Source organism: Caenorhabditis elegans, chromosome V, assembly GCF_000002985.6.
Source record: "Caenorhabditis elegans chromosome V".
Taxonomy (NCBI): Eukaryota; Metazoa; Nematoda; class Chromadorea; order Rhabditida; family Rhabditidae; genus Caenorhabditis; species Caenorhabditis elegans.
Window position 1 is genome coordinate 19,125,470 of NC_003283.11, and position 24,975 is coordinate 19,150,444.

The window sequence follows — 24,975 nt, forward strand, 5'->3', positions numbered from 1 at the left end:
GTTTAAAGGCGCATAACTCGAATAATTTTAGGAAAATTGTGAATTTTCGGGATTTTTTTACTTTTTACCGTTAAAAGTCAAGAAAAAACAATAAAAATCGGCGATTTTTTGCAAAAAGAAAAGAGTTACTGTAGGTTTAAAGGCGCATAACTCGAAAAATTTGAGAAAAAGCGATTTTTTTTTGTTTTTTTTTCTTCGCATTTTCTTATTAATTTTTAATATTATTACTATTCCAACCTTATTATACATTTGCACAAAAATTATTCCAAAACCTCTAAAATTGGTAAAAACGGCAAAAAAAAGGTATAAGCAAGAGGCGAAAAAGGCGGGAAGAATGAAGGATTAGCCGAGGCCTTTGGGCAGGAGACACCCCCCAACGAGATAGCACACAAACATAAGAGACCGCAGACGGCCCAATCAATTCGGGCCCGAGACAGCCTCCCCGCCTCACGCGGCCTTCCTAGAGACAATGGGGAAGCCGGAGGGTGTTAGACGGGTAGACGGGCTGAGTGTGTGGGGGGGGGGGGGTACATAGTTGTTGTCTTCATGGCCTCGAGAGGAGTGTCACACATCTGCCTCGATAGCTCAGTTGGGAGAGCGCACGACTGAAGATCGTGAGGTCACCAGTTCGATCCTGGTTCGGGGCAATTCTTTTTTGTTTTTTTTTAAAATTAAAATTCAACTATACGCCTTTAAACATACCGTATTCCTGTATTCCTTTAATATTTGGCAAAAGTCGTTTTTCTCAAATTCTACTGGAAAAGCCAATCAAGCGGGCTGAAATAAACATTTTGCAACATTTTTTGCCAGCTATGCGCCTTCAAACCTACCGTAACCTTTTATTTTTGCAAAAAAATCAATTTTTCTTGTTTTGGCTCATTTTTACAGTTTTGTTCTGGATTTTTCACATGAAAAACGATAAATATCAGTGCAAAAAGCATGTTTCTACATTTTAGCCCAAAAAATTGTGCAATGCGCCTTTAAAGCTACCGTAACCTTTCAGTATTTACGAAAAATTGTTTTTTCCTTGTTTTGTGCTTAATTTTCCGGTGTTTCCCTTATATTTCACATGAAAACGTTGAAATGTTTTTCTCAACAACTTTCTCAACTTTTTGCCCAAAAATTTGTGTGATGCGCCTTTAAATCTACTGTAACCTTTTAAATTTTCGAAAAATCGATTTTTTTTCTGTTTTTGGGTTAATTTTTCTGTTTTTTCTTGATTTTTCACTGAAAATTGACAAAAAATTGAAGAAACATACAGAAAAACTAAATTTTTTGCTTTTTAACGCAAAAATTTGTGTGATGCGCCTTTAAACCTACCGTAACCTTTTAATTTAAAAAAAAAATCAATTTTTCTCAGTTTTTGGAGCAAATTTTTTGGTTTTTCCCAGATTTTTCACATGAAAAACTCTAAACCGTAGGGCAAAATCATGTTTCTCCATTTTTAGCCCAAAAAATTGTGCAATGCGCCTTTAAACCTACCGTAACCATTAAATTTTTCGGAAAATCGTTTTTTCTCTGCTGTTGGCTCAATTTTTTGGTTTTCTTTCGTTTTTTCGCAAAAAATGAACAAAAATTTCTAAAAATTGGTTGAAAATGCCAGAAAAACCTGATTTCTCAATTTTTGGCTATATGCGCCTTTAAAGCTTCCGTAACCCAATTTTAAATCGATTTTTTCGCTGAAACATTCGAAATTTCTGTTCAATATTGCCATTTTAGGCTTCTAAACAATAAATTTGTCAAAATGTGAGAGAGCTGGCTCCCCGAGAGACGCAGAGAAACGGAGACGGTCACCATGGTGACAGCTGCCTCAGTTGCACGGCCATTTTGGGATTTTTGAGCCAAAATTTTAGAATTTTGATGTATACTGTAGTTTGTAGTTTGTAGTTTGTAGTTTTTGTAGTTATGATAATATAACATGCTCAATATTTTGATTTTGGAAAAAAGTCCCGAAAAGTTTTGGAAATTTTTTTTTGCACAAAAAATTTCGTGTTTTTTTCGAAATTTTTTTTTTGAAAATTGTTTATTTTTTAACGTCAAATTATGTTTTTTAACAGGAAATGCTCCCAAAAAACGAAAAAGAAGCATTAGTCGATGTTGATGATAGGATTGCAATGTTGGAGAGGCGGCTGGACAACGCGAAGGCCGCGAGGGTAAGGACTAAAACTCTTATATCTTGAAAACCAATAGTGCTATCAAAAAGTTGCTAACTAACATAATGATCAGTATCAAATTTCCTATATTTTGTTAGTTGACAATATAATTGTATGACTAACCCGAAAAAAATTGCAATAGGAAACGTCTACGGTGTCAAAACCGTCAGGTGGCTTCTAAAGGCTGTAACTCTTTAGAGGCTAGAGCAATTTTTGCCGACTATTAAAATGATCTACACAAAATTTGCAATATATCAATAGTTAACAGCTTTTCAATATCTTTCCTAGAATCTGAGTTATGACACTTTTTAGTTTCTCTCTCTCAAATTCCAGCGCAGTACCTCAAATTTTGAGGCACAAAAAACCAGCTGTATCTCAAAAACTAGTAAAGCTACTCAAAAGTTTTCAACTAAGAAAATGTTAAGCATAAAATTTACTACAGTTTCCTAGTTAATAATTTTTTTGTATGACTAACCAGAAAAAAGTTACAAGAGAGTATCTCCACAGGGGTAAAAGCGTCGTGTGTCTTTTAGCGTTCATAACTTTTTTGCCATCATAGTTATAAAAATTTTGTCAATTGACAAAATGATCTACGCAAAATTTGCTATATGATAGTACTTTCAAATTTTCAAAAATCTTCCCTAGTTTTTGAGATACACAAGTTTTTGGAAAAATCATGCTTCTCCTTAAAAGAGTCTTTATTTTAGGATGCTTTTGTGCACCATCTACGTGGAAAATACCCGACATGGAAGCCCCCATTGCCCACAATGAGCTATCAAGAGGTTTTTATTTAAAATTTTGAAAAAAAAATTTTAATAAAAAAAAAATTGTTTTTTTCAAAATTTTTTTTTTCAGGCAGATTTTCCAAAACTCCCACACTATGCTTCAAATCACCACCGTGAGCCGTTGCTTTCCCGCTTATCAACTAGTGATTATCAATGGGATATAACTAATAATCGGAACAATCGCAGTCGGAGCATGACCCGGCTCAGCTCGAAATTTCAGCCAATGGATATTCCGACGAGGTTTTTAATATGATTTTTGGCTTAAACTGACCTAGAAAAAGATATTGACCACGGTGGGGGTTGAACCTGTGGCCTATTGACTGATAGGCAAACGTGTACCCACCTGAGCTAAAAACTCCATAGGGTTGAAAAAATCACAATTTTCAATTTTTTTTTCCAAAAAAAAAAAAAAAACTTTAAACCTTTATAACTTTGCAATGGTAACTGCTATCAAAAAGCTATAAACTAAAAAAATATAGCAAATTTTCTGCTCTACAATTTACCAGTGACCAGTTTTTACCTATCACTTCCAGTTCCCAAGTTACACCCAATTTTCCAGCGGTCCTCTCCTGGAAAGCGACATCCGTCGCTCGAAAATCCGTCTCCGTGAGATTTCCGAAGAGCTCCGAGCTATGAGAATTGATCGTATGAGCTTGAGCACAGATCAATGGCTCCAGGAACAACCGTTTCGGCAGCATAAATGTAAGTTTTTGAGGAGAAAAATTGAAAAGAAAATTGGTTAAAAAAATTTTTGTCTGGTAATTTTTCTTTTTCTAAAAAGCCTGTAACTTCGCTAATTAATATGCAAACTTCACTTTTTAAACTATAAAAATGTAGATCACAAAATTTTGCACATTTTTTCAGTTAAAAACTTTCTTCCAACTTTATTTTTAAAAAAGTTATAAGCATTTGAAAATTTCAAATTTCAAAAAAAAAAAATTTGTTAAAAAATTTTTTTTTTTGATTTTTGACCTAAAATCGATAAAATTAATCGATTTTTCTCGGTTTTTTACCCAAAAAATCTAAAAAATTTCAGATCTCCGTCTAAACCTCACCGAAAACGCAGCGGAGCCCCAAATCGACCATTTAGAGCAAGCGCGGGCTCACCTATCCCGTATAAATCTCACCGAGACCTCCCCAATTGCCACGCCCACCGAAGAGCGAAAAATCGATATTTCAATGACGGAAAACCACGAGAAATTGCTCGCCGAGATGCGTGCTCAGGCTCCGCCCACCACCCACGTCACTTTTCAAGAGGCTCCGCCCACTCAGACGGTGGTACCGCCCGTTTTGCAGGAAGCTCCGCCTGTCATAGCCCCGCCTACCGAGCCAGTGGCCCCGCCCACTTCCACACAAGCTCCGCCCATTGCGGCACAGGCCCCGCCCACTTCTTCGGTGTCAAATTTGTTGGCACAACTTGCCGGCGGTAGTGATAGCGACGATAGTCCCAGGTAAGAAAAATTATCGATTTTTCTGAAAATATATCGATTTTTCTGAAAATATATCGATTTTTCTGAAATTTTATTGATTTTTCTGAAAATTTATTGATTTTTTTGAAAATTTATTGATTTTTCTGAAAATTTAATGATTTTTCTGAAAATTTATCGACTTTCCTGAAAATATATCGATTTTTCTGAAAATTTATTGATTTTTCTGAAAATTTATTGATTTTTTAGAAAATTTACTGATTTTTCTGGAAATTTATCGATTTTTCGGAAAATTTATCGATTTTTCTGAAAATTTATTGATTTTTTTGAAAATTTATTGATTTTTCTGAAAATTTATTGATTTTCCTGAAAATTTATTGATTTTTTAGAAAATTTACTGATTTTTCTGGAAATTTATCGATTTTTCGGAAAATTTATCGATTTTTCTGAAAATTTATTGATTTTTTTGAAAATTTATTGATTTTTCTGGAAATTTATTGATTTTTCTGAAAATTTATTGATTTTTCTGAAAATTTATTGATTTTTCTGAAAATTGATTGATTTTTCTGAAAATTGATTGATTTTTCTGAAAATATATCGATTTTTCTGAAATTTTATTGATTTTTCTTAAAATTTATTGATTTTTCTTAAAATTTATTGATTTTCCTGAAAATTTATTGATTTTTCTAAAAATTTATTAACTTTTCTGAAAATTTATTGATTTTTCTGAAAATTTATTGATTTTTTTAGAAAATTTATTGATTTTTCTGGAAATTTATTGACTTTTCTGGAAATTTATCGATTATTCGGAAAATTTATCGACTTTTCTGAAAATTGATTGATTTTTCTGAAAGTTTATCGATTTTCATCTGATTTTATTGATTTTCGAAAATTTTCAGAATTCCGGCGCCGGCTGCAACACAGAATCTGGATTACAGTAAATTTTTGAGCAATTTGGGTGTCGGCGGAGGAATGAGCAGCGACGAGGACGACAATGCGTTTTCTAGGCCATCATATCAAAAATCTAGGCCAGCGGTGGGGAAATCGATGGCGGCCGCCATGATGGCCGATGAGGATTCCGATGTTGATGACTTTTTTCGATGAATTATTGATTTTTTTTTCGAAGTTTGGTTTTCTATATATGTATTAAAAAATGAATCATATAGTTAAGCTCAGCAAACGCGCTCCAATGATAATTTCAGTGTGTGTGTTGCAGTGGAGCGCATTTTCTACCTGAAAGAATTTTTGCGAAAAAATTGTCTCGCTCGATTTTAAATTGAAAATCTGAGATTTTCGAAAAATTCCAAAAAAAAAAGTGTTTTTTTGGAAAAATGAAAAATTTCAAAAACTCGTAACTTTCTTCAAAATCAATATTTTCCGAAAATCTAAAATGTTTCTTATAGAACATTTGCAGCACTACAAGTTTCCAATTTACAACTTTTCGAATGCAAACCCCCGTGTAGTAGAAAATGCGCTCCAATGAGAATTTTCAAATAATCAAAAATATAGGAGTTTGCATTGGAGCGCATTTTCTACCCGAGAAAAATGCTGGATCAAAAAGTTGCAAACTAGCAAATTTAAGCTTCATATACTGTCAGTTAATTCATAAAAAGTTTGCCTAAAAATATCGAAAACTGAAAAAGTTTTGATTTTTTTTGGAAATTTTTTTTTTCAAAAAACTCAAATTTCCAAAATTAAAAATAATAAAATTTACTCATCAAAAACCCATACACACAAAACACATTAAAAAGTCACAGAAAAATCGCAAAAAAATCACTTAAAATCCCGAATTCACCCAAACAACGCCCATTTTGTTGACCACCAAAATCTCCTCGGCCGATTTTTCCAAAATTCCTCGATTTTCTCCGTTTTCAGCGTAAATTTCCTTGATTTCCGCGCAAAATCGTCGATTTTCAGTCAAATTTTCGAAATTCTCGTAAATTTTCGATTTGGCGCCAAAAAAGTAGATCAAATGAGTGCCGGACGTCGAGTTGCCGAGCATTTTCGTGAAGAATTGCTTCAAATTTTCCGAGATTCTCAAAATTTTCAATTTTCGCTTCTTGTACTGAATTCGCAGCGGGACCTCCGATTTTTGGGCGAAAATTTGAAATTCCGTGACGTCACGCAACGTGACGAGCACCGGCAGTTTCTGGCACAGTGCCAAGTAGTCGATTATCGATTTTTCCAGGTTTTCAGTGATTTTCAGCTGCTTCAACTTGCCGGAAATTGACTGAAACTCGAAATTCGTCGAAATTTGTTGAGATTCATCATCAGAAGCCTCAGAAGCATCGGAAATCCCGGAATCCTCGCTTTTATCGATTTTTTCGCCAATTTTCCGGTTTTTCCACCCGAAAATCGATTGAATTGCAGTATAGACGCCAAAGAACAGACCAATCGGAAAAATCGATAAAATCGATGGAATTGTGAAGATGGCGAGCCATGAGAGGAAGATGCCAGCGGAGAGGTGGCGCTAAAAAATTGTGGATATTTTTGGAGAAATTAACTTTTTACGGTTTTAGGAGAGGAGGAATTAGAAAGTTGTCAACTAACAAATTAAAGTCCTAACATTTGCCTATCGAATACTTTTTATAAAATTGAAAAATCTTCAAACCGCGCAAAGTTACAAAATTTTCAATTTTTGACTCAATTGGAAAATTTGAAAATTTCACATTAAAGCGCACTTTACTAACTTTAGAACTTGTTGGATCAAAAAGTTGTCAACTAACAAACTAAAGTTTTAAAAGTTACCTTTACAATACTTTTTATAAAATTAAAAAATCTTTAAAATGCGCAAAGTTAATAAAGTTTAAAATTTTTGACTAAAAATCAAAAATTTTACCATTTTGCATTAGAGCGTATTTTCTGACTATTAGAAGTTTTTGGATCAAAATTGTGATAACCAAAACTTGTAGATCACATATTTGGCTATTATATAACAGTTAGAATGTAGAAAAATATCAAGCACAAAAAAAGTTATGACATTTTGAAAATTTTTAAAAATTCAAATATTTCAAAAAAAAATTTTTTTTTGAATTTTTCAAATTATCATAACTTATTTCTACATCAAAATTTTGAATAATTGTAAAAACAAATTGATAGAAAAATTAATGATCTACAATTTCTCAGTAGTCCACATTTCGATCCAATAACTTTTAGGGTTAGAAAACGCGCTCCAACGTCATTTTTTTTTAATTCTGTAACGCTACTAATACTAAAACTTCTGTAACTCTGCTTGTTTTTAAAATGTTTCAAATTTTTTAAATGTATATAGTACAAACATTCCAGGGCTACAAACTGTTAGGTAAAAAATTTTAGGTCAAATAATTCCTAAGGGTCAGAAAACGCGCTCTAATGCAAAATTTAAAAAAAAACTTTTTTCGTTAAAACTGGCAATTTTAAAACTATTGTAACTTTTTTATTTTTCAATATTTTTAATAACTAAAAAAAATGTCAAATAGAAAATTTTCAGTTCTACAATTTGCTAGTACTTAATGTTTTAGTCAAATAATTCCTAAAGGTCAGAAAATGCGCTCTAATGCAAAAATTGAAATTTTACTTCTAAAAACTCGAGAAATATCGATTTTCAACCAAAATTCACCGGAAAACTTCAATTTCTTATTTGAAAATCAGGGTTTTCCCCTTTTTTTTAATTTTAAACTCACAATTTTCGCTCGAAATCCGCTTTCTGGTGGCTGCGGCGGTCCTGAAGCTGTGTCCCCGGTAGACGTGTCCAGTATCATCTTTGAAGGGGAATTTTCGACGGAAATCTGAAAATTTGAAAATTTTATGCTGAGAAAATTAATGAAAATTTAAGAAAAAGGGAGAAAATTCAGATTTTATGCGGAAAAATTTTTTTTTTTTCAGAAAAATCAAAATTTCAACGAGAAAAACTTAGAAAACCCATAAAAACCAACAAAACCTGGTGAAAAATAGTTTAAATGACCTAAAAACCAAAAAATACCCCCCAGAAGAGGTAGATCAAAAGTGGTAGGTCAACTTTTACTAACAGTTGGGCAGGCCTAGAAACTACATTTTACACCTAAAAACTAGTTGAATACCTGATAAAATCTGCGAAAAAGTATGGAAAGTTAAGAAAAGTGAACGGGAATCTGGAAAAATTGAGAAAATTGAAAAAAAAATTGGAACATTTTTTAGAAATTTTTTTTGGAATTTTTTTTTGGAAAATAAATTTTAAAAAATAAGTTTTTGCTTTAGGAATGTACAACGGTTTACTAAAAAAAAGTTGCTATTTTCTAAAAATGTATCCAAAAATTTTAAAGTTTTCAGACAAAATTCCAATATTTCGCGGTTTTTTGCATTGGAGCGCATTGTCTACCTGTGAGAATTTTTTTGATAAAAAATTTCTCAATTTACCTGTGAATTCTAAAATTGCCTTTAATATTCTTTTTAGTAACTTGAAAAATATTAAAAACGGACAAAGTTACAGGAGCTTTGAAACTACAAGTTTCTCACTAAAGTTTTTAAAAAAAGTTGAAAATTTGACATTAGAGTGCATTTTTTATAAAAAAGTTGTTTACCAGCAAACTGCAATGCTGAAAATTTTCTATTAGCTTTTTTTTTAAACTTTAAAAAATATTGAATTTGAAAAAAGTTATGAAATTTTGAAATTTGAAAAAAAAATTTTTTGTTGAAAATTTAATAAAATTTTATATTACTCATAGTCAGAATTTCAAAAAATGAATTTCTAATACTTAAAAAAATTTTAAGGACTATAAATAAAATTAATTACGATTTTTTTAATTGCAAAACTCCTTTATATAGAAAATTCGCTCTAATGAACAATTTTTGAAAATTTGGCAACAAACTTAAACATTTCAAACTACTGTAGTTATTTCTATTTTTGATATTTTTTAATTTTGCAAAAACTCATAGATTTACAATCAAAATTACTATAAATTAGCTGTTTTCAACTTTCTGATCCATCAATTTTTTAGGTAGAAAACGCGCTCTAATGCAAACTACCTTAAAATTAAAAATTTTTAGGATTTGCGTTGGAGCGCGATTTCTACGTTACAGAGTTACCACACAAAAAAGTTGACAACTACCTAATTGTAGATCAAAAATTTGCCTATTCAATTTGTAAAAGAATTTTTGAAAATTTTGAAAATGAGCTAAGTTATGAAGTTTTGAAGATTGAAATTTTTTTTGAAATTCAAAAAAAAAATTTTTTTTTTCACTCCAAAAATTTTTTCTCTAAAGTTTCCCACTACAACGCTCCGCTGTTCCGGTGTCCCGATCAATTGTCATTGACACTATACACCCATTAATACAAAGAATACGATGCATAATAGTGGTTTCTCATCGGAATCTACATGCTTTTTCTCCTCGCCCCTCCCCAGAATAATAATAATAATAATAACATATTCATATTCCCCAAGAATATAAAAAACGGACGGCCCTGTACATTTCCGACAAAATAGTATGGGAAATTGAGAGACGCAGACATTGAAAAGCCACCCGGAAGACGATTGTTCAAGACAGAAAAAAAGTGAACTGGTATTCGGATTGACGGTATAAAAGCCAAGGAGATTTCCATGGTAAGCACATATTTCTTGTTGTTTTACTATTGTTTTATTTAAAAAGTACTAAAAATTTGCTGCAAATTGCAAAAAACCGCAAAAAATTCTTATAACTTTGGGATAAAACCGAAAATTCAAAATTTTCTAAATAAATTTTTTTTTCGAAAATTGAAAAGTTTTCAAAACTTTCTAACTTTTTGAATTTTCATTTTTTTTCAAATTTGTAAAGTGTATTGAATAGATAATTTTGTGATCTTCAAACTGTAATAAATTACTTCCCAATTCATATACTCCATCAGGTTGTAAACGCGCTCTAATGCAAAATTTCCTGAAAATGGGGTTGCTTATAGAAATCTAATATGAGAAGAACACTATTGGTGTTTTTTTTCATTTATTTTATTTAAAACATATTAAGATTTGCCAATAATTGCTAAAAATCTTGAGAAATTTCGATTATTTTGGAATAAAATCAAAATATCAAAATTTTCAAAATTTTCAAAAAATTTTTTTTTAGAATAATTTAAAAATTTTCAAAACTTCATAACTTTTTGAATTCTTAAGATTTTCAAATTTTTCAACACGTATTTTATAGAAAACCAGTAGGACTATACGATAATGTTATTAATTTTTACAATTTTCGTTCTCTACACGTTGCAAACGCGCTCCAATGCTAAAACTTAAAAATTCTGCAATTGAAAAAACCAGCAATTTTAAAACTATCGTAGTTTTGTCAGTTTTACATATTTTTAAATTTTTCAAAAAATTAGCTTATAGCAATTTTTAAGTACTATAATATGTCTGTTAACAGTTCTCGGGCCCGCCTATTTTTTTGTGTAGAAAACGCGCTCCAAAGAGAATTTTCCCAAAAAGAAGTTCAAATTTTGCTGAAAATCGAGCTATTTTAAAACTAGCGTAGTTTAATCAGTTCTTTACATTTTTTGAATTTTTTAAAGGTGTTTATAGGAAATTTTATGGCCTACAAGTTGTTCGTGAAGCCCGTCTTGACCCCATCACTCCTTTATGTAGAAAATGCGCTCTAATGCTAATTTTTTAAATTTTCATCGTATCTCTGCGAGTTTTCAGTCAATTTTTCTGAAATTTTAAAAATTTTTCATTTTTTCTATACTTCCAGGTATGACCCGTCGTGTGCTTCTTCTGTCTGCCTCAGTACTCCTAGCCACGGCCGGCTACGCACCAGAGCCCTACTACAACAAATACGGGGGCTACCACAAGGCTTTGGACAAGAAGCACGGCGGTTATGAAGCCGATCAAACCGGTTACGGTGGACACAACGGAATGTCGGATTACGGTAATGAGCAGGGAGCCTACGGACATTATGATGGGAAGTATGGAGAAGCTGGGAAAAAGTCTGGACAGGAGTACTATGCCAAGGGGGATGAGCATGGACATGGAGATGAGGCTCATGAAAAGGGACTGAAGAAGAATGGAGGTATGGTTTTTTAAACTGAAAATTCTGAAAATACAAAAAATTTGGGTCTTGTGGAGTTTTAGAAGATTTTAAGAAAATTGTTTTTTTTTTGAGAAATATTTTTTTGAAAATCGAAAAAAAAATGTTTTTTTCGTGAATTTTTTTTTGAAAAGTTTAAAAAAATTCAAAGGTTTTTGCTAATAATTGGGTAACACTCAAATATTTAAAAATAGACAATTTTTGAAATTTTAAAACAAAATTCAGCTAAAAAACCTAAAAATTAACTGAAATTTCGGGGCTAGAAAAAATTGAAAAAAATTGTTTGGAATTTTTCTTAAAATTTTTAAAAAATTTAAGGTTGTATAATTTATCAATAAACACACATATCTTCAAGATCAAAAAATTTAGCACATTTGAAGCCAAAATTTAGCTAAAAATCTTGAAAATTGAGTTTGGAAAAAAATTGAAAAATTTTGCACATTTTAAACCGTGTTTAAGCTTAAAATCTCGAAAATGATCAAACCAGAGAGGTTTAAAAAATGTTGGTTTTTTTTCAACATTAAAATTTTGAAAAAAATTTCAAACGTAACTTTCTCCCTCAAGAATAGGTAGATTTAAAAATTGCTTTTTACGAATTTGTAGCGCTTTAAATTTTTTATAACATGACTTTTTAAAATTTAAAAAATCTCAAAAATAAACATAGTTATAAAGTTTTAAGGTTAAAAACAAATTAAAAATTTTCAAAAAAATTTTTTTTTCAAAACTAAATTTTCCAGACGCCTATGGTGGAAAGAAGTTCTCCTACTTCACATCTGGCTCCGGACCATATGGATCATACCAAAAGGGTTACTATGGCTCCGATGGATATGAGCATGACGATCACAAGAGCAAATACTCATCCCATAACGAGGATAATGGGTTCAAGAAGGGTTATGATGGTGCTGGAGCTGGTCATGATGATAAGTACACTAGCTATGATAAGGTAAGGGTTATTAACTTACGATCATGTGATAGTGCAGAAAATTTGCTAAATAATGGTTTTCAGAATTTCAAAAAATAGTGAAAACTGGCAAAGTTACGGGGGTTGAAATTTTTTTTTTTTTTTCACAAAAAATTATTTTTCCAAAATTTTCTAAACTTTTGTATTCTGCCCTATAAATTTTTAAACCAGATTTTAGAAGCTTTTTAATAATATTTTCTAAAAAATGTAGCATTTCGGAGCATCTTGAATCTATGAAACCCCTTGAAACCGGTAGATTAGCATTAGAGCGCAGTTTCTGCATCATAGATAAATTTTATCAAAAAGTTGCTGATTTACCTCTTGTAGGCCCGAATATTGTCTATTGACTCATTTTTGTAAATTTGAAATATCTTGAAAATTAAAAAAGTTATGAAAGTTTGAAATTTGGCAAAAAAATGTTGAAATAAATTTTATTTTTTAAATTTTTTATATGCACAAGTTTAAGCTCAAAAATTTGTCAGTTTTCAACTTTTTGGAAAAAAAAACGGCTTGAGGTAACAAATGCGCTCCATCGGAAACACCCAAAGTTTCAAATTAGGAGAAGTTTGCAATAGAGCGCGTTTTCTTCCTGAGAAAAAATTTAAACAAAATGTTGCAAACTAACAAATTTTAGGCCTATAAGTTGTTTTGTTCAATTTTGTGAAAAAAAAATTGAAAATCTTAAAAATGAACTTATTTACAGAAGTTTCAAACTGAGTTAAGCTAAAATTGAAATTTTTGAAAAACTTGAGATTAGAGCGCATTTTCAACATTAAAAACTGAAGTTACAAAAATTTTATTATTATTTACGTGTTTCTCAAGTATTTGTCTATCAAAAACATTTTAAAAATTCAAAAAATCTTGAAAATGGAAAAAGTTATCATTTTTTGAAATTTATGTAAAAAATTTTTTGTAAAAAAGCTCATTTTCAAAATTTTTCAAAAATTCAAAAAAGGTGCTCTATAATATTTTTTTCTGATTTTTTCCAACTTCCAATAGAATTTCCTTCCAGGAAGACGCCGGCCACAAGAAACACCACGACAAGTACGACATCGGAAAGTACGGAGCCAAGCAGGGAGGCTATGCTAAACAAGGACACGAGGAGGGATGGAAGAACGAGGCCCAGAAAAATAGTTATGGATCCCGTGAAAATGGACAAGAATATGGACATCCATACTATTAATCGGTTTTTTCTCGACATTTGTTCCCTTGACTCAATGATTTTGCCCAAATTCCCTCCTATCATTTTTTGACCACTTTTTTCCAAATAAATCTTAGTTAGTTTAAAAATATGCTTAATCCATTACATATTACATTTGAAAACGTCACAAAAAATTTCAGAGCTCTAGGACGACTGGGAGCAAAGTTACAGTCACCCAAAATTTCTGAGGTGCGGCGCGTGTCGCGTCGCGGTCACCTCAAAATTTTCAAATCTATGTATCTTTGCTTGTAATGGTCCTACAGTTTTGAAATTTTTTGTGTGGTATGAGGTTGATAATTTCGACCTAGTTTTGATGATATGAACATTTTGACATGCGACGCGTGTCGCGTCGCGGTGGTCCTACCAGTTTTGACTTTTCTTATTATGCCTCAAAGCTTAAATTGTAAATTAGTTGTACATTCCACACAACAAATTTCAGAGCTGTGGGCCATCTGGTAGCAAAGTTACAAACAGTCAAAATTTCTGGGGTGCGGCGCGTGCCGCGTCGCGGTCGCTAAGAATTTTAAAACCTTTGTAACTTGCTTCAAATTGGTCCTAGAGCTCTGAAATTTTTTGGGTCACATCTAGAACCAACTTGCAATTCATCAATGTATATTTGGGAAATATTGCTGGAAAAATTTTTTCTTTGATTTTTTTGAAAAAAATGCGCCAGACCACATATTGACCACAATATGTTTCAAAAGAGATTTTCGATGCATAATTTTCTTATTTCCTTGCAGAAAATGCTTCAAATTAAGCCTTACAGACCAGAGATCTACAAAACCGTAAGAAAATTGAGGAAAAATGGCGGTAATTACGCTTTTTCGCATGACGTCTTTATTTGTGAAGAGGCGAACAAAATGTGTGTTTTAGACGGTTTGATGAGCGCATTTTTTGATCTTTCAAGCTTGGGGAATAAGGAATTTGGTTTTGGGAAACATTTTGAAAATTAAAAAAAAATTAAACCTGCTACGAAATTCAAAAATTTTCAATTTTTCCCAAAAAACCTCCAAATACACTTTGAAATCTTCAGGTTCACTATAGAATCCGTCTCAAAAAATTTCAAAACTCTACGACCACTTTAAGCAAAGTTACAACGATTTCAAATTGCCAGGGTGACCGCGACGCGACACGCGCCGCATCTGAAAACTTTGAGGGGCTCTAGCTTTGCTTCAAATGCTCTTAGAGCTTGGAAATTTTTTGTGTATCCTCACTAGATTAGTGTCTATAAATTTTTCTACTTTGAGTGTCGTGAGCTCAAAATTCTGGAAAAATTGGAGAGCTCTAAAAATGCTCCGAGTCAACACAACTTGTTCATTGTATTAGTGACCATTTGAATGTGTTCCTCCAAAAAATACAAAATTCTCAGACCACTTTGAACAAAGTTATGACAGCTTCAAATTCCCAAACCGACCGCGACGCGACACGCGACGCACCTGATAAACTTTGACTCGCTGTAACTTTGCTCATAGTGGTCCGATTGTTCTCAAATTTTCTGTGGTCGTTATGTTAGTGATTCCAGACAATCTGACGTAGACTGGCGCACTTCTCGTGCCTAAGCGCGTTCTTCGTGCCTTGTGCTTTGGTTCCACTGTCCAAATCGTTTTCCATCATCCAACAATGGCCTTCGCAAAAATTGAACAGAAAAATCAAAGAATACACGTTTGAAACCAAAAAAGTGAACGTTTTTTCACAATTTTCAATGAAATTCCAAGTATTTCCGCCGAAATTTATTGGGAGAAGCCGTCAAGGACTATCCCGCCCCCCGCCGTCTAAATAATAATTGTTGCATTTTTCCATTCATAAGGTGTTGAAGAAAGAGATTTTTTTATTAGATACCAAGTACCCCGCCAAAAGTGGGCGTGGCTTCTCACGTTGGATATATGAGTGACGGGAATCGACGCATTTGTTTCTTCGATTTTTTGAGATTTTTTGGATTTTTCGTTTGGAAGATTATGCAAAACACAAACTATATTAGTTGTTTTTTAATATTTTTCTCACATTTATTATTAATAAAATGTGGTACTGGAAGTATAGGTAAGTCATTTTTTTTGGTTTTTTTTGGGATTTTTACGGAGTAAACTCAGAGAATTTAAAAACTTTTATTTTCAGCTTATAGCGCAAAAATTTATCTATCGAATGTGTGTAAAAACTGTAAAAATCTTCAAAATTGATTAAGCTAGAGTAGTTTCAAAATAAAAACCTTTAATGAAATTTTTTGAAAATTCTCCATGGAGCGCATTTTCTACATTATACACTAAGGGTGTAAAATAATTTTTGATTAATGTTTTGTAGCATAAATATTTAGCTATCAAGTACTTTTTACAAATTTTAAAAATATTAAAAACTGACAAAGATAAGCTGGTTTTGGTATAGCTACCTCACATTTCTTTTTTTTGAAAATTATCTTTGGAGCGCATTTTCTTTATTACCAAACAGCGATATCAAAAAATTGTTCACTACAATATTGTAGCTCAATTTTTAATCTACTAAATAGTTTATCAAAATTTTCAAAATATTCAAAAATAACTAAGTTGTAATAGTTTTAAATTGATAGCCAATTTTGACACTTTTTGGAAAAATTGTCGATGGAGCGCGTTTTCTGCAGTTTTCAAGAAATTTTAAATAAAATCTAGTAGCTATAAAATTTTTATATCCAGTACTTGTTGAAAATGATGAAAACCTTTAAAAATGAAAGAAGTTATCACGATTTTGAAAAATTTTAAAAATTTCAATTTTTAAAGTTTTGGTCAAATTTCAAAACTCCATAACTTCCGTCAATTTTAATATTTTTCAACATTTCAAAATTATAAAATATTTAGAAACTTCTGTTCTACAAGCCATCATAATTATTCTTGAAAAATAAAATTTCCTAAGATAAGAAAACGCGCTCCAATGACAACTACCCCACAAATCTTTTAAAATGTCATCATTTCCATGGAAAACAAGTTCAAAAAGGCTACAAGAGACGGAAAATTGAGTCAAGTGGAGGTGACACTTGACTTTTCGATCCGAATTTGTTATGAATTCGTTTCGGATGTTTTAGAGATCAAAAAATGATGCATTGGAGGGAAAAAGTTATAAAATATTAAAAAAAAAGGCATAAATCTTGAAAATTTAAATTTTATAGCTTAAAAAAAAGAGGTTTTTGTAGTTTTTTACCCCCAGCCGGCTTGATTTTTGACGAATCGTGGCTTATTTCAAATCTCCGGGGGTACTGTAGCTCGAAAGGTGTGCAAACACCGAAGCTGACGCTAAAATGCAGAATTTTTGAAAAAATAAGTTAAGAGTCCGGAAAAAATCCTCCCAGGATGAAAAATCGCAAGGAATTTGAATTTTCAAATGAAAAATAACAAAAATTCCTGAGAAATTGGAAAAAAGTAAAATTTTCAGTCCAAAAATGTTTGGACGGACCGCGCCCGCTACTGGATGAGAATTTATCGATTTTTTCTTGCCAACGAGGTTGTCCAGACACATTTTTCTGTGAAAATCAGGTAATTTTTTTACAGATTTTGGTTTTTTGCGAGAAATTTAAAAATTAAATTAAATTAAATTATCGATTTTTCTCATAAAAAAAACAAATTATATATTTTCGAAGGTGTAGAATTCAAAAAGCGTTTTTATTTTCCATAACTTCAACTGATTCCCCGAAAACTACCACTTTTCCCTGAAATTTCCAGCTGTGCTGCCCCAACACTACAGCCATCTCCTCCCTAAACCGTCCAGCGGCCGCCGGCAAGCCGGTAAGTTTTCTATTTTCCCTCTGCGCCGCTCCCCGCCGGATCCCATGTGGTCTAGTGGTTAGGATTCGTGGTTTTCACCCACGCGGCCCGGGTTCGATTCCCGGCATGGGAAGTTTCTTTTTGCAGTACCTTATTATCGACTTTTTGCAGAACTTGGGCTCCCGGAGCACAAAAGCCGTTGAATTTCAACTAGAAAGTTCCACAGAGTTGGAGAGAACTCTCCCGTGTGAGCGCTACCCGTATAAGTGAGTTTTTCTCTCAATTCTCCAACTTTTTCCGAATTTTTCTTAAAAATCAATAATTTTCCTGAAATTTTCGACAATTGTTCCAGATTATCCTGCAAAAATGACACGTCACAACCCATTGCAAAATGGTATTTTGACATTCAAACTCTCTCGTGCGAGCTTTATCCATTTGGACAATGCGAGGACGATCCACTGGACAAGCTGGCTTTAAGGACACGTGGCGAGTGTGAAGAGCGGTGTGACGTGGCAAAAGTCAAGGCGGCAATTGCAGGAAATTCAAAATTCCAAATTAATAGTGTTTCCAGTGAGAATATCGAACGAGAGGCACCGGTGGCGCCGCCAACTGGTGAGTTTGCATTGGAGCGCGTTTGCTGGGCCAAGGAGTTGTTGGACTAAAAACTTGCTAATCACGTATTTGTAGTTCTAATTATGAAGTATCTATCACTTTAAAAATTTTCAAAAAATTTCAAAAACTGACAAAGTTACAGTAGTTTCAATTTTTGAGTTAAAAACCAAGTTGTCGAAGGTTTGAAAAGTTTTGCATTAGAGCGCATTTGTCATCCTAAACTGTTCTTCTTTTAACTTTTTGTAGTGTAAAAACTACCCTATCGATAGTTTTTTGAATTATTGAAAAATTTCTAAAACTAGCCAAACTACGGTAGTTTCAAAATTTTGAAAATTTCGAAAAAAAAAACATTTTTTTCAAATTTTTTCAAAATCAAAAAAAGAAGATCTACCGAAGTAAAAACACATTATTCTAGAACAAAATTCAATTTTAAATCCAAATTTCACAATTTCAGATCCCCAAATTGCCATTGATGACGTCATCCAGGAGTCCAAACATATTAGGGGCCGCCCATTCGCTATTGAGCCCCCAACCGACTTGGTACACGTGATCCATGTGAAATCTGACAGATTCCCGGCGAAAAATCTAGAAAAATCGATATACACTCAAGAAATCCAAGAAAAATCTGAAAACTTGGCAGAAATTGATGAAAATCTACTTTTAACGAGTACGATGGAGGATGGAGCTACTGTACCTACAGTAACCTCGAATATTTTGGAAATTTTGGAGGATGCATTGGAAGAGGGCTCCGGGAGTTTAGAATCATTAGAAAAATCTGGAAATTCTGGAGAAAAACTCGAGGAAAACAGGAAAAATCGGAGAAAAAGCGTAAAATCATTGGAGCACAGCTTTGAGCAGTTTTATCAAAGGAATAAGGGTTGGTTTTTTGAAATTTTTGGATTTTAAACTGAATTTTTGGTAAATAAGGTAACTTTTGAACTAAAAATCACAGAAAATGATTGAAAACCTACAAAGTTATGGTAAAAAATAATTTGAAAAAAAAATTCTTTTTTTTTTTTGGAAAGACTCTTTTCGGAGCTTATTTTTTACCCTGCGGAATGTTTTTTAAATTGAAGATATTACAAAAATCTTGTAGCATTTAAAGTAATCTACCAGAAACTTTTTTGAGTATTGAAAAATATTAAAAATTAAGAAAGTTATGCCATTTTACATTTTAGAAAAATTTCAAATTTCAAAAAAAAATTATTATTATTTTTTATTTTTTGATGATAATTTATTTCAACAACTGTATTATATGCTATTAATGACTTATTAACTATTTATAATGTTTTAAAATATTCAAAATTATTCGAAACTGACGAAGTTACTGTAGTCTTATCAAAGCAGCTCCGAATTTGAATGTATTTTTTGTGGGATTCTCTTTGGAGCGCATTTGCTCCCAGATTAAAGTACTACATATTTTATTTGTTATGTATCACATATAGTGCATTAAGTTGTCTATTAATTGGGTTTTAAAACTTTTAAATATCTTTAAAACTGACAAAGTTACAGCAGTTTTTATTTGAGCAACCCAGCTCGAAATTGGTAATTTTTGAAAAAATGCCCTTAGAGCGCACTTTCTGACTTAGATGTTTTTTTAGTTTTATCAAAAAACATGGTTAAGTATGTAGAATTGTGTATTTTTTGGTTTTTAAAACATGCAAAAATATTAAAAACTGACAAAGTTACAGGAGTTCCAACCACTATCGCACCGAATTTTTCTAGTATTTTTTTTTGGATATTTGACTTTAGAGCGCATTTTCTATAGATAGAATTGTTGGTATTAAAAAGTTTATAATTACGAATTTGTAGGTCAATTTTTGTGTTATTAATTGGTTTTTACCGAATTCAAAAATATCAAAAACGAAAAAAGTTACAAACTTTAGAAATTTGAAAAAAAATTTCGAATTTTTTCCCAAAATTTCAAACTCCCGCCAAATCGTTCAAAATCAATATTTCCAGAATCTGTAAGCTGCTCAGCAACCGCATATCGTCTCTTGTGCTCTTCCGGTGCTTCATCCCAATTTGTGTATCGATGGGAAAAAGTGGGCGGGGTCTGCCAAAGTTTCCCATATGGGTATTGTTTGGTGAGTGATTTTTTGGCGGGATTTTTGAAAAATCGATGAATTATTTTTTTATTTCAGAAAGAGCAAAATGTTGCACATCCAAGAACCCGGGAAGAGTGCGAGCAGTTTTGTGATTGATTTTTTAAAATTTTTTGAAAAAATTTTTTTTCCCGAAATTTTAATTTTTTTTAATTTAATGATTTTTTTTTTGTTTTAGGCACTATTCCAAGCTTTAAGTTTTTTGCAAGAAACTATTTATTTATTAATAAATTTTGTTTATTGATTAAAATAAAAATAAAAATAAAAATTCAGAGATCAAATTTACAGGAGATCAATTTTTTCAAAATTTTTTTCCAAAAAAAAAAAAAAACTCTTAAAAACCCAAATTATCCAATTTCAATATTTTCTCTGCAATTATTACATGAGCATCTTCATTTGGATGGAAGCTGCCGTACTCGTTGCCCTGGAGACGCATACTTTCGTTACGGGACCTGAAATACGACAATTTAGAGAAGTTCCGGCGGAAAAATTGAAAAACTGTTGGTTTTCACACAATTTAATTAAAAAATTCGAATTCAGCTCATTTAGACCTTTAAAATAACACCCATCAAGACTATTTTTTAACCAAAAAAAATTGTTTCAAGAAAATGTTGGGTCCCACCACGAAAATCTACAGTAACCTGACCTACTGTAACCTGAGCAAGCTGAAACCAATGTCATTGAATTTGTTTCACCGAGACCTTTAAAATAACACCCATCATGCCTGGGTTCTAGCAATTTTTCATATTTTGGGTCTCGCCACGAGGGTTACTGTAGCACCAACTTCAGCTGTGTCAATATTCAAAGTTATCGGAACTTAGTCATGTGGGGTGTCATTTGAACGCTCTTGATGAGACAGAAACAGTCAAACTATTTTCAAAAAAATTGGAGTACAGTACTCCGGGTTACTGTACCTACCGTATCAACGAATCCTTTGAACAAATGCCACGTGTCCTGAATATTTCCGTAGTGTCTACGGTAACCCAGCCATGTTGCTTTGCTTTCCGTCGCAGTAGGTTATTGAGTTTTTGGAAGATTTTGCGCTCGGCGAGCTGGAGATTTGGTAGGGAGACCTGGAAAGAGAAAAAAAATACAGTAATCCGGCAGAGCTTTTTGGAAAATTTTTCGTTAAAAAATATTATCAAAAAAATTAATAAAATTAAAAATAATTTTTCTCAATGAAAATCAATAAATATCGATTTTTCTTAATTTTCACTTAAAACAACCATGCCTGTCCAAAAGCGCCGCAAGACCCGTCCACCACTCCCTTCTCATTTCTGGTGACGTCATAGTAGTCAAGAATAACTACGCGTGTAATATTAAGCTCCTCAAGACGTCTTGCAACCCGATCGATTTGATGAGATACGAAAAAGAATCTGGAATAGATGTAATACTGTATGAAATTTAAAAAATCAATTAAAAAATCAATTTTCAAAAAAAAATTTTTTTTCAAAAAATGCTTTAAAATTTTTAAAATTTTCAGAAAAATAAAAAACAATTTTTTTTCCAAAATAAAATTTTGTTTTCAAATAGTCCGTCGTCCAACTAATTTTGTCAAAAAATCTTATCTAAATCCGTCAATTTTCAACCGAGCTACATTGATATCAAGTTGGTGGCCTAGAAATCCAAACCTAGGCCACCAACTTCAAACCGTCATAACTTGGTGCTAAATTGACGGATTTGGCTCAAATTTTCAGAGTACTTTGAGCAAAAATGGCGTCAAATTTGTGAATTTTTGTCCAATCAAACAATTTTTAAAAATTGAAAAAAAAACTTTTTTTTTTTAATTTTGATTTTCTCAGAAAATTTTTTCATTTTTTATAAATAAATATTTTGATTAAAACATTGAATTTAAAGAATTTTGCTCATAAAATTTCAGCCAAATCCCTCAAATTTCAACAGAGTTACAGTGGTTTTAAGTTGGTGGCCTAGAAATCCAATACTAGGCCACTACCTTCATACCGTTATAACTTGGTGGAGAATTGACAGATTTGGCTAAAATTTTCAGGGTAGTTCGAGCAAAAATAGCTTCATTTTCTTATAATATTTTAGGCAGAAAATGTAAAAATATAAAAAATTTCAAACCTCATATCAAAAAATTTCTCATTCAATTTATCCCGTTGAATCATTGAAATCACATCCGTAAACCCGATATCATTGCCCCCAACAGTCAGAAAAAGCACATCTGGCGGGGCTCCGCGAGCCAAAATCATCTGCTCCAACCTCTCCATTTGTCCATTTTTCGACAAGATTCCATGATCTACCGTACTCCCAGAACATGATAAAAATGAAAGAGATGACGTCACATTTTTGATTTTTTGAGAAACTAAGTATGGAAATGCTTTGGAAGATCTGTAACACGAATCTGAAAAATATGTTGGGTTACTGTAGAAATGGGGTACTGTACCTACCATCTAACCATTTAGCGGGTGAGCCATGTGTCATTGGAATGTCCGGATTTCCTTGACCAGAGGAGTAAGAATCACCGATTGCTGCTAGCCAATACGGCTTGGCTGGAGGACTTATCAATTCTGATAGGAACTTTTGAGTTTTGAAAGGTGTTGATAAGGTGACGGAAATGATAGTCTGAAAGTTTTGGAGTTTTTGGAGCATTAAGAGCAAAGTTACAGCCACCTAAAGTTTGGTGGTTGCGTCGCGGTCGCGTCGCGGTCTCCCTAGTAATTTTTAAACTTTGTTGTTCATTAGAAGCCAGCTTCTCACAAAACTTCACACAAAAAATTTCAGACTTCTAGGACGACTGGGAGCAAAGTTACAGTCATGCAAAGTTTTCAGGCGCGGCGCGTGTCGCGTCGCGGTCTCCTGTTCAACTTGAAAGCCTCGTATCTTTCTTGAAACTGGTCCTAGAGCTCTAACATTTTTTGAGTGAAATTTGCATGCATATCTCGACGCAAATTTGGCGTTATGGCGCATTTCTCGTGCGTTGGCGCATTTCTTGAGCCTTGGCGCAATTCTCGTGCGTTGGCACATTTCTGGTGCCTTGACGCAGTTCTAGTGACTTGGCGCATTTCTCGTGCTTTGGCGCATTTTTCGTGCCTTGGCGCAATTCTCGTTTCTTGGCGCATTTCTGATGCCTTGGCGCATTTTTCGTGCCTTGACGCATTTCTTGTGCCATGGCGCATTTCTCGTGCATTGGCGCATTTCTGGTGCCTTGGCGCATTTCTTGTGCCCTGTCGTCAGTATAGTGCCTTGGCACAATTCTCGTGCATTGGCGCATTTCTCGTGCCTTGGCGCATTTCTCGTGAGTTGTCGCATTTCCCGTGTATTGGCGCATTTCTGGTTTCTTGCCGCATTTCTCGTGCCTTGGCGCTTTTCTCGATACCCACCTCACTACTACTAAGCCTTATCACTTGATTGCAATCCCTCGTCTCCACCACCCGATCTCCGACTTTCCACGTCAGCCACGTTGACTTTGACATTGTCAAGTGGCAAACCGACGCATTTACTGCTACAGTACTCCTGATGACGTCAGCAGGAGTCATCCAAAGCTCCGGATTTTGCTGGTATACGGTAGTCACCCGGAAGTTTAAAGGCGCAGATGATGGCAATTTTTGAAATGAAATCTGGGGAATTATTGATTTTTGATTTTTTTGGTGCAAAAAAGGAATTACCATATTATTCCAGCTGATAACCATCATTTTTGGGAAATTTATCAACATTTGCACAAAGTATAAAAATGCCAGCATATTGTTTTCTGAAAAAAAAATGTGAAGAAAATTGGAACATTATTGAATTTTTAGAGAAAATATTTTAAAAGCACAAAAGCCTAAAAAAATCCTGGGAAGCTCATTTGAAACATGGCGCATCAAATTCCTAAAAATCGGTGAAATGAGCAGCCGACTCTTCACAGGTAAATCTGAGCCTGAAAACATGGTGCATCGAGAGCAAAAAATTTCAATTTATGATTGAATCCACCCGAAAAATGTCGGCTGCTCTATATAAAATCACGGAAATTGTGAGATTTTGGGAAATTTACAGAAAGCACCCTAAAAACCCAAAAATTCAGAATTTTCACCAAAAAAGGGAACTCTCCACACTACTGTCTGTAGCGGGGGAGGGCTTCATCTTCCGCCCCATCTGGACAACCGACAAAAAGAAATAGAGATCAAAGGAAAAATGCCGCCGCCCCTCTTTTTGATTCTCGACCACACATGCACCAAACCGATAAACTTAATTCCCTAAAATCCTTAACTTTTTGGCGGGAAAAGGCGGTCAACTTCAAAGAGGCGACACACTGAATTGAACACTGCAAAGAAGTGCCGACAAAGGGGAATTTGTTGCCAAAATTGAAGTAGATGACAAAATCTATACAACAAAAATTATAATATAAAAAAGGCCGGAAAATAAGCATGGTGCATCGAAAGCAAAAATTGAATAAATTTTCTAGAAATTTGCATAGCAGCAGCCGACACCTGCCGGTTGGGTTTTTGTAACAAAATTTTTTTTCAATAAACTAAAAAGCCTACAAAACATGTTGCATCGACAGGAAAAATTAACTAAAATTTCAAAAATTTGCCTAAAACCGGCTTGATAAGCGGCCGACACCTGCTTGGTAATTTTTTTTTTTGAAAAAAAATGGCTTGAAAAACTGAAAAAGCCTACAAAACATAGTGCACCAACAATGAAAATTGCAATAATTCCAAAAATTTGCAAAAAAGATAAATCTAGCATCCGACACTTGCCAGGTAAATTTTTGTGGCAAACTTCTTTAATAAACTAAAAAGCCTACAAAACAAGGTGAATCGACAATGAAAAATGGCATAAATTGCAAAAAAAATTCATTAAAACCAAATTAATAAGCAGCCGACACCTGCCGGTTGAGTTTTTGTGGCAAATTTTTTCAACAAATTAAAAAGCCTAAACACTATAAATTTTTGCTGCTTAAATGATCACACTACCTCAAAAATTAGTAGCTCAAGCATCCGACATTTGCCGGGGCAATTTAAATGACAAAATCTCTTTAACAAACTAGAAGACGTACAA

General features: G+C 33.0%; 5 protein-coding genes and 7 non-coding genes across 12 annotated transcripts; 7 read left to right on the forward strand and 5 right to left on the reverse strand.

Moving 5' to 3' along the window:
- Positions 1-573: 573 nt before the first annotated feature.
- Positions 574-659, reverse strand: Y39B6A.70. Its single transcript, NR_070212.1, has one exon. It is a non-coding gene; the product is annotated as an Unclassified non-coding RNA Y39B6A.70 (non-coding RNA).
- Y39B6A.t9 lies at positions 575-647 on the forward strand. Its single transcript has one exon. It is a non-coding gene; the product is annotated as a tRNA-Phe (tRNA).
- A 1,396-nt stretch (positions 660-2,055) lies between the features above and the next one.
- Positions 2,056-5,545, forward strand: dyf-17 (Verprolin). Its single transcript, NM_171597.3, has 6 exons — positions 2,056-2,153; positions 2,861-2,935; positions 3,009-3,178; positions 3,498-3,640; positions 3,975-4,389; positions 5,265-5,545. The coding sequence occupies exons 1-6, from the start codon at positions 2,061-2,063 to the stop codon at positions 5,467-5,469; spliced, it is 1,101 nt and encodes a 366-aa protein (NP_741687.1). The 5' UTR covers positions 2,056-2,060; the 3' UTR covers positions 5,470-5,545.
- Positions 5,546-6,061: 516 nt separating this feature from the next.
- Y39B6A.10 (uncharacterized protein) lies at positions 6,062-8,138 on the reverse strand. The gene is made up of 2 exons (NM_171598.5): positions 8,028-8,138; positions 6,062-6,835 (listed from the first exon to the last, which is right to left on the reverse strand). The coding sequence occupies exons 1-2, from the start codon at positions 8,103-8,105 to the stop codon at positions 6,143-6,145; spliced, it is 771 nt and encodes a 256-aa protein (NP_741688.1). The 5' UTR covers positions 8,106-8,138; the 3' UTR covers positions 6,062-6,142.
- Positions 8,139-11,036: 2,898 nt separating this feature from the next.
- On the forward strand, positions 11,037-13,625 carry Y39B6A.9 (Glycine-rich cell wall structural protein 1.8-like). The gene is made up of 3 exons (NM_171599.4): positions 11,037-11,355; positions 12,111-12,316; positions 13,347-13,625. Exons 1-3 carry the CDS (start codon positions 11,040-11,042, stop codon positions 13,515-13,517), a joined length of 693 nt encoding a protein of 230 aa, NP_741689.1. The 5' UTR covers positions 11,037-11,039; the 3' UTR covers positions 13,518-13,625.
- Positions 13,626-15,325: 1,700 nt separating this feature from the next.
- On the forward strand, positions 15,326-20,220 carry cpg-23 (BPTI/Kunitz inhibitor domain-containing protein). Its single transcript, NM_171600.3, has 8 exons — positions 15,326-15,572; positions 16,929-17,029; positions 17,216-17,278; positions 17,429-17,523; positions 17,610-17,869; positions 18,324-18,746; positions 19,832-19,956; positions 20,014-20,220. Exons 1-8 carry the CDS (start codon positions 15,419-15,421, stop codon positions 20,071-20,073), a joined length of 1,281 nt encoding a protein of 426 aa, NP_741690.1. The 5' UTR covers positions 15,326-15,418; the 3' UTR covers positions 20,074-20,220.
- On the reverse strand, positions 17,315-17,401 carry Y39B6A.81. The gene has a single exon (NR_070213.1). It is a non-coding gene; the product is annotated as an Unclassified non-coding RNA Y39B6A.81 (non-coding RNA).
- On the forward strand, positions 17,319-17,390 carry Y39B6A.t10. Its single transcript has one exon. It is a non-coding gene; the product is annotated as a tRNA-Glu (tRNA).
- Y39B6A.7 (SGNH hydrolase-type esterase domain-containing protein) lies at positions 20,184-23,688 on the reverse strand. Its single transcript, NM_171601.3, has 7 exons — positions 23,604-23,688; positions 23,319-23,555; positions 22,386-22,560; positions 22,060-22,339; positions 21,206-21,350; positions 20,893-21,047; positions 20,184-20,426 (listed from the first exon to the last, which is right to left on the reverse strand). The coding sequence occupies exons 1-7, from the start codon at positions 23,676-23,678 to the stop codon at positions 20,309-20,311; spliced, it is 1,185 nt and encodes a 394-aa protein (NP_741691.2). The 5' UTR covers positions 23,679-23,688; the 3' UTR covers positions 20,184-20,308.
- Y39B6A.82 lies at positions 21,582-21,659 on the forward strand. The gene has a single exon (NR_070214.1). It is a non-coding gene; the product is annotated as an Unclassified non-coding RNA Y39B6A.82 (non-coding RNA).
- On the reverse strand, positions 21,852-21,924 carry Y39B6A.80. Its single transcript, NR_070215.1, has one exon. It is a non-coding gene; the product is annotated as an Unclassified non-coding RNA Y39B6A.80 (non-coding RNA).
- Positions 22,982-23,146, forward strand: Y39B6A.77. Its single transcript, NR_070216.1, has one exon. It is a non-coding gene; the product is annotated as an Unclassified non-coding RNA Y39B6A.77 (non-coding RNA).
- Positions 23,689-24,975: the final 1,287 nt, after the last annotated feature.